The sequence below is a fragment of the Lissotriton helveticus genome, chromosome 8, assembly GCF_964261635.1.
Source record: "Lissotriton helveticus chromosome 8, aLisHel1.1, whole genome shotgun sequence".
Lineage (NCBI taxonomy): Eukaryota > Metazoa > Chordata > Amphibia > Caudata > Salamandridae > Lissotriton > Lissotriton helveticus.
Window position 1 is genome coordinate 1,299,333,499 of NC_136069.1, and position 14,150 is coordinate 1,299,347,648.

General features: G+C 43.1%; 1 protein-coding gene across 2 annotated transcripts in view; it reads left to right on the plus strand.

The window, feature by feature from the left end:
• Positions 1–979: 979 nt before the first annotated feature.
• Positions 980–14,150, plus strand: part of OTC (ornithine transcarbamylase) — a 248,363-nt gene continuing 235,192 nt past the window's right edge. Inside the window, exon 1 of one of the 2 annotated variants that reach the window (XM_078658269.1) lies at positions 980–1,104. In XM_078658269.1, coding sequence (XP_078514395.1) covers positions 1,103–1,104 — 2 coding nt within the window. In that variant the 5' untranslated portion in view covers positions 980–1,102. Of the gene's footprint in view, positions 1,105–1,769; positions 1,791–14,150 lie in introns of those variants that run through there. The other variant, XM_078658268.1, reaches the window with a different exon arrangement.

Here is a 14,150-nt window from a genome sequence, read left to right on the forward strand (position 1 = left end):
TTCTAGGCCTCACAACAGCCCAAGCACAACACTGCAGATTTTCAACATTTTGGACTGTGTCGGTACTGAAGTTTCAAGGTTGCTCCTGCCTACTTCTTTGGAAAATCTAGTGTGTCCTAAGCCTAGGGTGGAATTCAGATCAGAATGTGGATTTCGCAACGGACAGTGAAAAACTCACTGAGTTGAAAAGTGGGCTATTGAAAGTACTGCTTTAGGCTTCAAATCTGCTCCCACACGCCCAGTTGACTCATCCGTGAGCTCTGTGGAAATTTCGGGGAAATCAGCAGCTTTCCCGGAGAAAAGCCTCTACATCTCCGGAGACACTGTTAGAGACATATTGTTGCGGGTTCCTTGCCTGGGTGATAAAATAGTATCTTTTTCCCGCCCCTGAGCAATGACTTTGACAACAGTAACATAGTAGTGGAGAAACATCCCAGCTGCAGCATGAGGAATAATTTCGAATGTTGACACAGAAATAAACATCCACACTTCCTGCCGACAAATGTTAAAGCGCCAGTGGACCCCCACGTCAAAACTCAGCTGCGTCATAACCTTCATGGTTTCCCTCTGTCCCAAGGCGAGGCTCTCAATAGCGCAGCAGGTGCAGTGCACCGAGGCCCCGATACGTCAGTGGCCCAATGCGCCCCAACTCTGCCAGTATTTAACCTCCAAACCAAACCAGGATATGGTGCACATTTCCCCGTGTTGACATTTGGACCGCGGCATCTTTGGTACGCAACTAACTGCCCTGGATACGAGTTTGTGATTTTTGGGTGCATGGGTTAAAAGAGTTCCTTACATTTTTGGCAGGAGACCCAAAGGCTTCGCCTTGAAACTCATCCAATTCCCGACACTCTTGATCATTTCTAATTGTTCTGGCGCTGGAGCGCTCCGCGTCACCTCAGATAACTCGACAGACATACTGTAGCCAGCTGTGAAGGATGCCGGAGTTTAGGCGAAATGAATCAACCACTGCGCGCTGGAATTAGAACTTTGCCCGGCCCATGCCGCGCCCCCAACTGACTGCTGACAGCGAATATTTATTTCAGTTTTGTTTCCTCACAGCAAGAATACAAGCGGTTTCTCGCCGGATACTGCAAACATGTAAGTTGATTTGATTTCTCTCAGGCGGCCATGTGATCGCACCGGGTGAAAGGGTTTTGCAAGGTTGAGAGAAGCAAATGGAAGTGTTTATCAATATAGTGCTTTGTACAGAACGATTGTAAACGGTGGCTTTGAGGACTATCATTAAACCGAGTGTTTAAATGTGAACAGTCTGATTTTGCAACACCAAGTGACAACTGTGATGTGTGTGACGTAGTTGAGAGATTCAGTTTTAATTATTACACAGAAAGATTGCCTGAGTTAATAGCGCTGCGAAATGCGGGTGTCACAGCGCTTTGAAATACCATTAGCTAAACCTATGGTGCGCAAAATAACTAAGGAGGCTGGAAAGGCTGTGTGATCCAAGCGTTAGGTGCGGTTTTCACACAGGCCACCGCAGCAGGTGAATGATCCCACTGAGATGCTTCACAAACTTTGGGTAATCGATGAAGGCTAACGCAAATTTCGCCCACTAAAATTACCAATAGGTATTGAGTTACACATACACCATTTGCACCGGTGATTGTGTCACGCGCTACCAGTTCTTTTTTTTTTTTTTTAGCAAATATTGCTCAGCATTCTGAAACTTGGGAGGTCATGGGAGAAGAGAGATACTACAACTCCCAGAATACACAGAGCTTGTTCCTCCAACCTGAATAAGCGCAGGGTGTGATACATGACATGAGGTAACTTGGCAGCTCGGCCAAAACACACTTCTGCCAGTGTTCAACTGTTGTTATTTTTAAACACCTATTAATTTGTTAAAACACCCAAATGTTCCGTCCTTTGCACGTCCCCTCAAACTCTCATGATGTGGGAGTAGTGTGTTATCGTGTTTGTATCTGCTCGTTCAATTTATCTGCTGTTGGAAGTCACCTTGTGCCGTTCCTTGCCGTGGTACGCACTTGCACGTGCACGTAGTAGGCTTTGCAATAGCGATTGTACTTTGAGTCAGATTTCTGATCACCAGGGAGCTGAGGGCGGGGTCTGTGGCTGTGCCAGCGGCTTTCTTTTCGGTGATGCAAGGTTTCTTAACTGTGTCTGCACAGTTCCTATGTTAAAATGACGAATATAAAGGTGTCCAACGTTGGCGCATTGAGGCTGGATAGGCGCCGTGGCTATCGTGGTGAGTGCAGCAGGCGCAGTGGCACCGGGGATGAAAGCTGTAACGTGTGGTACACTGGCACTGAAATTGTGTTTTTTAATATGTTAGGCGTAGGCAAATGGGTGGATCCTATCCAAAAAGTGGCCGCGTCAGAGGGAGGACCCGATTTGTGTTTGACACTTTTTCCTCAAGGAGCTGCACCCATGAGCTCCTGGTTCAAGATACTAGCTGGGGTTTTAGAGGAAACAAGCAGCCACGGCCAGTGGAGGGAGGTACGGTGGGGCAGGAAGGCGGGGCGAGGAAGGGGCAGGGGGGGGTACTAAAACCGGAATATGGATAATTGGAGGTAAGTAAACAATTTCATTAATAAAACGAATTTCCTAGCGCGCACTGCATCCGAACTGAGCGACTCCTGTCCACCCCTCGTGAAGAGGTGGGAAGCTTGAAAATAAAACCATATAGCAAAATGTCAAAAAACAGATGCAGTACAAATTGGTGGCCACTGGCCAGGGGTTCAGCAAGGAAGCAGCCCTGTACACAAATGGAGCCAACACAGACTGCCTGAACGTGCCTAGCCTGAGGCCGTCAGCCAACAACTCCTGTGGCCTTTGCAGGCATCTACCTCCCGTGCTGGGACAAGATGCACTTCCTCGGTCACCTCCATAAACAGGACCAGACTTCGGGTGTAAAAGGAATAAGTATTGAACCTCTAAGTTTCACTAGGAAGCTTTAGCCGATGCTACGAAGATACATGATGTTGAGCTCTAGGTTATATAATTCTGCTTCCAGTTCATGACCTTATCTCCTCTCCTGATGCAAATTAAGCATTATCCCAGTTTCTCTCACTGGCAGGGTGCCCCTTTAACTGCCCCACCTCAATCTTGGGAGGCCAATTCACTTCTGGGCTATGATGCTAAAACGGTGGGACCCTGGCACTATACCTCCATGTCAATTCCATTTCTTGGGGGTGACTGACATCCCTAAAGGAGCCATCCTAGGGACTGTAGACATTACTTCTATGTATATGGGTATAAATAATTTGCATTGGAGTGTGCGCCACCGCCTTGTGGAAAGTCATGTGTGTTAACGCAAGCTCTTATTACAGATGGTTGTTTATAGGCAGACAGGCTTGTGAGGTGTGCAACAGGACACCTCCACGGGTTATAGTGTGCTCTAGAAAGCTGAATAACATAACTTATTGCCATAGATTGCACCATTTTTACTACCTCTCTGGGTAGAGTATGGCACACTGAGAGTCACTACTATGCGTGGGGGAAAAGGAGCACTCTACGATACCCTAATGTATGTAACATTAATCAATTTAAACTAAAGGTGCAAACTGCTAACTGTGTTGGCTACACAGTATGTGTGAACACTATGAAATAAAGTAAGCAGGGCCTACCTGCAGGATGCACTGTGCCTGGAGAAAACCTTTCTCAGTTCATATAAACCAATACAAAAGATAAATACTGCATAGTCTATTGACTAATCATGATGCTTTCAAATGTATTTGCTTGCAATACAATTTTCACAATAGCTTCTGGTTTTTACATCAGTATTTGCCTTAATACTTCAATGCACTCAATATATACATATAACTGTATCTTTCTGCAGTGTATTACATCATAACATACTACACATAATCACATTACTGTCCATACAATATAATGCATGACATGTTTCAATGCTAACATCACTTGCGAAGAAGCGTCGCCCAATGCATTTCGGGAAACCCTGTTCCCTTCTTCAGGGGCGAATACCTAGAAAAACATAAATACATGAAATGACTGTAATATTCTGGTTAATACTATTCAGAGTAGAAGAACATAAGGGGATCCAAAAACTCATAAATAAGAGTCACCCCACACACTGGGGGAGCTGATCTAGCCTGCCTTAGGAACCACTGCCACAAATCACTAATCCCATCACAGCTGATCAGTCAGCTGAATCAAAGGTGGTAAATGCCAGACAGCAAGGTCATTAACCCACCATTCTATATGCAGTGATGGGGGGAGGAATGCAGATGACATTGACATTTGAAGAAGACCTTGCCACCATTGCTGGGGCTTGAACCCTTGCCTTCCAGGGACCTGTGGCCCCAGTGGCAGAATACAGTGCCTCTGAGCACAGGTCCTGCACTAGAATTAAAATTGTAAATGTAGATCCAGTATTTGTAAAGCGCACATCTAGACATCCAGGCGCTGGGGGCCGTCGGGAAGATTAAGCGAGCCCAGAATCAAATGGTGCTGATCTGCTGCCGGTCCCGGGGATCGAACCCTGATCCCCAGCGTCGGGCGTCAGTCGCCCTGGCTGCTGCACCACACCTCTTCCCTAATTCAGTACTAATCCCAAACATAGGTGCTGCAGCGCTCATATTATTGTCAAGTTACTTATTTACAGACATCCGGATCTGTGTACTTAACCTGTCACATTGCTGGACCTCAAGGCCGAGACTCTGGGAAGAGCTCTTTTCACCACACGTTTGGAAACCTTGATTCATGTTCAGTTTCCATGTGAGGCGCTAAGGCTAATTGTGCTTCCCTTTAATAATCACTAAGGAGATCACCACTATTTTCCATTGGGATGGGTGTTTTTTTTAAAGACCTAGGGGCAGATTTATGAAGGCCTTGCGCCGCCGGTGCGTCACTTTTTCCCATGTTAAAAATGACGCACCGGCGGCGCAAGGCCTTCATAAATCTGCCCCCGGGTGTTGTATAACTATGCAATCAAAGGAAAAATAAATAAAATAACGTACCATACTTTATTTTGCACATTGCTCGACCACTTCAAGTTTAGGGTTTAAGTTCCCAAGCAGTACTATTGCCACAAGAAAGGAGCACGCGCTAGCTAACTTACCCAAAGACCATCAAGGATAACCATCTCGCTTCAGGGGTTTAATAAGAACAGTGTGGCGGGAAATAATGCATTTTATACCCTGTGTGGGTCCTAAACGGCACAGAAACAACACTTCCGAACACTAGCAGAGGCTGCTGTCATTTGCACACGAAAAGAGGTATTTGCTTCCCTATCGATCTAGCCACTGGAATGAGTTCTTATTTTGATCATAAACCCCCATATTCGGAAGGAAAAAATAGTCTTGCAGTAATTTAGGGCCATATGTATCATCATACCGTTTAGCGATTCCTAAATAGCGATTTTTAAGGAATCGCTATTTAGGATTCGCAAAATGGTATGTATGTACAAAATCGCTTTTTTTAGCGATTCCTTACCACTCCTAATTTGCGATTAGCAAATTGCTAATCGCAAATTACCAATTCATTCCTATGGGCCAGGAGGCCCATAGGAATGGAGGGGCAATTTGCGATTAGCAATTGGCTAATCGCAGATTAGTAATTTTTTCAAGGGTGCAGGGGTGTCTCAAGAACACCCTGCTGCACCCCTGAAAATGACATTTGGGGGCATATGGCGCACATACATGCCCTAAGGGCATGTATGAGCGTCATATGGCAACTTTGGAATTTAAATAAATTGCATTTTTAAAAGAATTCGCAATTTACCACCAACTAGAAGTTGGTAGTAATCTGCGAATCGTTATTGGCATTTTTGCATTAATATTTGTTTGATACATTGCATTTAAGTAATCACAAATTTAGCGATTCCTTAAGTGCAATCGCAAAATAAGCAATAGCAAAATGTGCGATTCCTTATTTTGCATCAAACATGTTACATACATACCATTTTGCTAATTAGCATTCGCAAAGGCCGAAATTCGCAGAATTTCGGCCTTTGCGAATGCTAATTAGCTTGATACATATGGCCCTTAGTCACTACAGGATTCGCCTGCTGAATAGTCCGAAGCTATCAGATAAAGTGAAGCTGCAGGCTGGAGCCAATCAATTTTTTATTTTTTTTATTTTTTATTACACAGTTAGTTAGCCCAGCCATCAGTGTCTTGTCTGTCATCCCGCTAGGCCCAAATAGTTTTCTGTGGTGGATGTCACAGTCTTATTACCAAAACAGAAAACCTCGCTGTTTTTAATTTCAAAATGGGAATACCTGCACATTTGTTTTTATGCAGGGGTTATTACCTCACACAAAATGAAACAGGTGAAAATAATTGAGAGGCGTTTGGGGATTTTTCGCCTCTTCAAAGAGACTTTGTAATTAAGACATAATGAATGTTCAGAGATATATCTGTGGGGGACAGCATGAGACCACCAAAGATCTATTAAGTAGCATGCTAAGCTAATGGAATTCTTTAATGCTGCTTAAATTTACACAGCAATTAGTGTAATCGTGTAATAGACTGCCGTGAGTCGTGATAAAATGGTGATATATATATATATATATATATATACATATATATATAACACTCCACCTTTGCCAGTCAGAGCAATGCTGCTGTCGTAAGCGGTCCAGGTAAGGTCACTGGCTGGCCTCGAAATTCTCTCCAAATACCTCTCACATCAAGAAGTAAACCTGGACACTCAGCGTTTGTAGTTAATCCTTTATTCTTGACAGGAAAAAAGTCGACGCGTTTCACCTTTACGGCTTGTTCACGCTCGTCTGGTCGACAACAAACGACCATTTTTAAATTCCCAAAAACACACCCAACGTGTAGGTCATGTGATAACCCAAGTAAATAGGGAGGACATTTTAGACTAGTCAAAATCGCATTGTGTTCTACCACATAATATGCCATATATCGTGTCTAAAGTACATCCACTTTTTCAAAAGCATTATGCATGTCAAACTGATTTAACCTTATATTTTTGCATACATTTCGATTTCATTATATAGCAAATGCGCATATATTTCTTAATGCATATGATAATGTGCACGTCATGACAATAGCATATTTTGACCCTCAGTATCTGATCAATTCGATATTTGACATTGACAGTTCAGAATTAAATATTCATCAACACAAGTTACGCCCAAGTGGGCTAAATCATATTATAATTCCATCATCGTAAAATATCATCAAGTCCTTTGTTCTATTGTGCTCCTGATCCATCAGAACATTTTCATGTAAACAAGGGAACCCAATAAGTACCTTCGGACCATGGGTAATCAATTTTTAAAGACAACAAGGGTCCTCAGGAAATAAAAAAATGAACAGAAAAATGATTTTACAGACCACAATCGGTACTATAATCAAGTTTCCAGACCCAGCCGGGTAAGGAAACGTTTAATTTAGAGATAAAAGGAGTTTGGTTGACCTAGAGGTGGTCAATTATAAACATTTTAGATAGGGCACAGTCCTGTACCTATCCTTCAAGAAAGAGAAATGTAGTAGACAAGATAAGAAAGTAAGGAAAGTTTTTCAGGCAAGAGGTTTGGAGCCAAATGTCGCTTGTAAATTAATAATCAATACAAAAACAAGTTTCGACATACAGTATTTACAGAATGGCATACAATTGAATTTTCCGTAATACTGTTCAAGCGTCAACGTTTCGATCTCCTGGCTCCTAATGAACCGGGATCATCATCAGGACTATTTAAACATTTGCCTGTTTTTAAGAATGCCTGACGGGCAATTTGTTAGATCCTGATCAGGCACTAGAGTGAGTGGTCAGAATACCGTGAATGTGCCGGGACCTGGTTTCGGGGCGAGGTTAATTAACCTCGGCGTCGAGCGAGCCTTGTGGTTTCACTCGTGGAGATAAGTTGTGTCCTTCGGTAAGGGCCGAATAAAATTCCAACACCCGGTAGGCTATTGTGGCCGTGTGAGCCGAGGCGGGATGACGGCGAGACTCGATGGTCTCTCTCTGCGTCTTTTGCAGCCTTGATACGCTGTCCTCCACATTTATCAGAAAAATTAAAATATTAAAATCAGAAACAGACGGCCGACAACTCTACAAATAGCATTCTATGCATTATTCATTCATATAGATGAACCTTCAGTTCTTCACTCATATTAAGTCCCATTGGGTACAGGCATTGAAAATCTATGATGTACTTAGATTCCAGTTTTCTAAGGGATAATTCATAATTACCTCCTCTTATACCCAGATCAACAGAATCTATTACCACCATGCGTAACAAGGTTTCATCCTGCATGTGTGTCTCGAAAAAATGTCTAGCGACAGGGTACAGTTTGTTATGAGAGCGTATGGCTCGCAGATGTTCCAATACTCTCTTCTTAGCCTCATGTTTGGTACTTCCCACATACCATCTATTGCATGGGCATATTAATACATACACACTGTATGGAGTATTACAAGTGAGATGTTTGCGAATGATAAATTCTCTGTTGGTACCCGGAACAGTCAGACTTTTGCAACTCCTACTGTTCCTGCACGCTTTGCATTTACCGCAACGTGTAAAACCACTACGCGTGTCTTTTCTTCTTTTACCCCTTTCGGTGACATAGTTTTGACTAAGTTCATCACGTAAGGTTCTTCCCTTACGGAAAGTGATCTGGGGATTTTCTTGGAGGTATTTTTTCAAATGTTCGTCTGTGTTCAGAACATGCCAATGTTTTTTAAGGATTTTGCGAACTTCATGTGACTGACCTGTGAAGGTAGTTATAAATCTGACTGTATCTGTGGTCTCTCTTGTCTCTCTTGGATGTAACAGCTCTTCCCTAGTTTTAGTATCGACACGTTGTGTCGCTCTATTAATCACCTGTTTGCTGTACCCTCGGCTCAGAAAACGTTGACACATAACATCTTGCTCCTCTTTGAACCCCTCCATGGTACTACAATTCCGCCTGGCGCGTAACAGCTCGCCATACGGAATGCTGTACAGTAAGTTCTTTGGATGGCAGCTTGAGGCTCTGAGGATGCTATTGCCTGCTGTACTTTTTCTGAAGAGTTTTGTAGTTAGTCTGTCATTTCTCACTTCAACTTTTACATCCAAAAACTCCATACTAGTTTGACTGATGTTTTCTGTAAGATGTAGATTGAGACAATTGTTGTTCAATTTATCGACAAATTGTTTTGCTGAAATGGCATCCCCATTCCAAATGAAAAAAATGTCATCAATGTATCGCAGCCACAGGGCCACGTTGTCAAATTCTGCCATTTCCCTGACGACCTGCTCCTCCCACCAGCCCATGAAAAGATTGGCATAGCTGGGGGCGAAGCAGGTCCCCATGGCTGTACCCTGTGACTGGCGATACAGAACATCATCAAAATAAAAGAAATTGTTCGTTAAACAAAACTCAATCATTGTCATAATCATTTGTGAATGATAGAGTAGGGAAATTGATCTGGTTTTCAAGAAATGTTTTATTGCTGCCAGTCCCAAACTGTGTTTGATACTCGTATAGAGGCTGCTCACGTCCAAAGTCACCAAGGTAAAGTTAGACTCCCAATGGATTTCATTGATGGTACTGAGGAAGTGAGTAGTATCTCTAATGTAAGATGGTAAAGCGATCACAAAGGGTCTTAGATAGTGATCTATATATCTGGAAGTGTTTTCCAGTGAAGATCCAATAGAGGATACTATGGGGCGACCCGGGGGATTCAACTGATCTTTGTGTAGCTTGGGGAGAAGATATAAGATAGGTATCTTAGGATGGGCACAGTATAAATACTGATATTCTTCCCATTCTATTAGCCCTTTGTCCCTCCATTCCAGCAAAAGTTCTCTGAACATAGTGTGGGATTCCAACACTTTGTCTTTATTACATATATTGTAACATTTGTCATCACTTAGTTGTCTAATACCTTCAGAGAGATACTTGTCCTTGTCCATCACTACAACATTACCCCCTTTGTCAGATTGTCTAATGACAATATCAGGATCCCCTTTGAGTGTTTCTAATGCCATATATTGATTATTAGACAGATTCTTGTTACAAATAGATGTCTTGTTGTAACGTATTTTCAACAGGTCATTTAAAACCCCCCGTTCAAACACATCAATTGCATCACACTGAACCGCTGGCATAAATGTGGATTTAGGTTTGAACTTGGAACCTGGATTGATGTTACACTCAGTTCCCCATGGAGACGGAGAGCGTGTGTGAACCCATTTTCGAACAACCAGCGAGTACACGCGCACAGCGTTTGCAGACCCAAAATTCTACAATATGACGGGAAATTTGGATGCTCGTCGCAAACAGACGGCCGACAAACTGTTCTTCACGGAGACAAGTAATCGCATTGAAGATGTGCAAATCTCGGCCACTATTACTTTGGAAACGAATTTACAGACAAAATTGTCGGGCGTTTAGACTGTTGGATGGGTCCTGATTTCATGTTGCAGTCTTTCCAAATAAAGCGGAGAAAACATACCTCTTGCGTGTGGCTTCCTAAAGAGGGCAACTTCTATTTTTGGATTTAAAACGGCCATGCTCGGTTGTAAGGAAGCTCCGCCACAATGTTGGTCTCGTGGCGGCGTCTGGGGATGCTGCGCAATGAAGAGGCTTGAGGGAGCGCTGTGAAAGTGTTACAGTGCAGCATGAGTATCAATGACTTTTTCCTCACCCACTGTGGATTTATTTGTCAGAATTACAAGCAGCGCTTCGCAGCTCACTTGAGAAGAATTTAACAGCACTACAGAGGCCAGCAGGCATCGCGCCTGTGAACTCCCACTGGGGCGGGTCTCATTAAGAACACCAGGTGCTGTATTTAATTGCGAGGCGCTGCTGAATGACTGTTTGCCCATGATTAAGTGCAGGGTTGCACGAAACGCGTCGGGCGTTTAGACTGTTGGATGGGTCCTGATTTCATGTTGCAGTCTTTCCAAATAAAGCGGAGAAAACATACCTCTTGCGTGTGGCTTCCTAAAGAGGGCAACTTCTATTTTTGGATTTAAAACGGCCATGCTCGGTCGTAAGGAAGCTCCGCCACAATGTTGGTCTCGTGGCGGCGTCTAGGGATGCTGCGCAATGAAGAGGCTTGAGGGAGCGCTGTGAAAGTGTTACAGTGCAGCATGAGTATCAATGACTTTTTCCTCACCCACTGTGGATTTATTTGTTAGAATTACAAGCAGCGCTTCGCAGCTCACTTGAGAAGAATTTAACAGCACTACAGAGGCCAGCAGGCATCGCACCTGTGAACTCCCACTGGGGCGGGTCTCATTAAGAACACCAGGTGCTGTATTTAATTGCGAGGCGCTGCTGAATGACTGTTTGCCCATGATTAAGTGCAGGGTTGCACGAAACGCGTCGGGCGTTTAGACTGTTGGATGGGTCCTGATTTCATGTTGCAGTCTTTCCAAATAAAGCGGAGAAAACATACCTCTTGCGTGTGGCTTCCTAAAGAGGGCAATTTCTATTTTTGGATATATATATATATATATATATATATATATATATATATATATATATATATAATTCCACAAATTGTCCGTCACCGGGATCAGGGCAGTATCCCGTTTAAATTTTTCCACAAGTAAACAAGTGAAGGCACTCCATTCAGTAGTCGTTTTTAGAGTTCTTTATTCAAAACTGTGTTTGCCTATGCGTTTCGAACCAAAGTTCTTGTTCACGGCAGTTTCTTACTGTTTACTTGTAAAAAAAAAAAATATATATATATATATATATATATATATATATATATATTGTGAAACCAAATTGCCCAAAAGCTTTTGAGTAGGCACACGATATCACTCTGGCCATTCAGCATTCAAATGCAGCTTGCCCCAATGCTTTGCTGTTTTGTAAATATGCCGCCAGCGCGTTTCAGGGATAAAATCCTCTTCCTCAGGGCTGCCATTACAAACAAACATTAAATGCTCACAGTCTTTCCGGCGTTATTTATTTCCATTTTGCCACAGTGGGCGTTTGCTCAGTGCGATGTGATTATGGTGTCTGATGGGACAATGAGTCCAAGCTGAGAGCGTAGGTATGTCCTTTAGTAAGGTCGATGTGTTTGCATTCATTAAAAGCATTATTAAGGTCCTTAGTCGGTCGCAAAGCATTATGCAAGCTAATTAGCATATAGAGCGATGTGCTGAAATTGGGTCAATTAGTGCAACTCCTCAGCCTCTGTTACTCACAGATGGTGCTCCACTCCACGGCAGGGCAGCCGTGCCAATATTTTGAAACCAAAGTGCCCGAAAGCTTTTGAGTAGGCACACGATATCACTCTGGCCATTCAGCATTCAAATGCAGCTTGCCCCAATGCTTTGCCGTTTTGTAAATATGCCACCAACGCGTTTCAAGGATAAAATCATCTTCCTCAGGGCTGCCATTACAAACAAACATCAAATGCTCATAGTCTTTCCGGTGTTATTTATTTTCATTTTGCCACAGTGGGCGTTTGCTCAGTGCGATGTGATTATGGTGCCTGATGGGACAATGAGTCCAAGCGGAGAGCGTAGGTATGTCCTTTAGTAAGGTCGATGTGTTTGCATTCATTAAAAGCATTATTAATGTCCTTAGTAGGTCGCAAAGCATTAGGCAAGCTAATTAGCATATAGAGCGATGTGCTGAAATCGGGTCGATTAGTGCAACTCCTCAGCCTCTTTTACTCACAGATGGTGCTCCACTCCACGGCAGGGCAGCCGTGCCAATATTTTGAAACCAAAGTGCCCGAAAGCTTTTGAGTAGGCACACGATATCACTCTGGCCATTCAGCATTCAAATGCAGCTTGCCCCAATGCTTTGCTGTTTTGTAAATATGCCACCAACGCGTTTCAAGGATAAAATCCTCTTCCTCAGGGCTGCCATTACAAACAAACATCAAATGCTCACAGTCTTTCCGGCGTTATTTATTTCCATTTTGCCACAGTGGGCGTGTGCTCAGTGCGATGTGATTATGGTGCCTGATGGGACAATTAGTCCAAGCTGAGAGCGTAGGTATGTCCTTTAGTAAGGTCGATGTGTTTGCATTCATTAAAAGCATTATTATTTTCCTTAGTAGGTCGCAAAGCATTAGGCAAGCTAATTAGCATATAGAGCGATGTGCTGATATCGGGTCGATTAGTGCAACTCCTCAGCCTCTTTTACTCACAGATGGTGCTCCACTCCACGGCAGGGCAGCCGTGCCAATATTTTGAACCCAAAGTGCCCGAAAGCTTTTGAGTAGGCACACAATATCACTCTGGCCATTCAGCATTCAAATGCAGCTTGCCCCAATGCTTTGCTGTTTTGTAAATATGCCACCAACGCGTTTCAAGGATAAAATCTTCTTCCTCAGGGCTGCCATTACAAACAAACATCAAATGCTCACAGTCTTTCCGGCGTTATTTATTTCCATTTTGCCACAGTGAGCGTTTGCTCAGTGCGATGTGATTATGGTGCCTGATGGGACAATGAGTCCAAGCTGAGACCGTAGATATGTCTTTTAGTAAGGTGGATGTATTTGCATTCATTAAAAGCATTATTAATGTCCTTAGTAGGTCGCAAAACATTAGGCAAGCTAATTAGCATATAGAGCGATGTGCTGAAATCGGGTCGATTAGTGCAACTCCTCAGCCTCTTTTACTCACAGATGGTGCTCCACTCCACGGCAGGGCAGCCGTGCCAATATTTTGAAACCAAAGTGCCCGAAAGCTTTTGAGTAGGCACACGATATCACTCTGGCCATTCAGCATTCAAATGCAGCTTGCCCCAATGCTTTGCTGTTTTGTAAATATGCCACCAACGCGTTTCAAGGATAAAATCATCTTCCTCAGGGCTGCCATTACAAACAAACATCAAATGCTCATAGTCTTTCCGGCGTTATTTATTTTCATTTTGCCACAGTGGGCGTTTGCTCAGTGCGATGTGATTATGGTGCCTGATGGGACAATGAGTCCAAGCGGAGAGCGTAGGTATGTCCTTTAGTAGGTCGCAAAGCATTAGGCAAGCTAATTAGCATATAGAGCGATGTGCTGAAATATATATATATATATTTTTTAAATGTTTGTCCCAACTATAAATTAAGCAACTTACTTCAGTGTTCTTCCCAAGGTGATTAAACTTGTTAACTAATCCATTTTTTTTAAAGACAGCCAAAGCGGGAGAGAGGTTTTCATAACGGGAGCACTTGTATATTTAAATATATCACCGTCAAAATGGGAATCTCTTTAGTTTGGAACT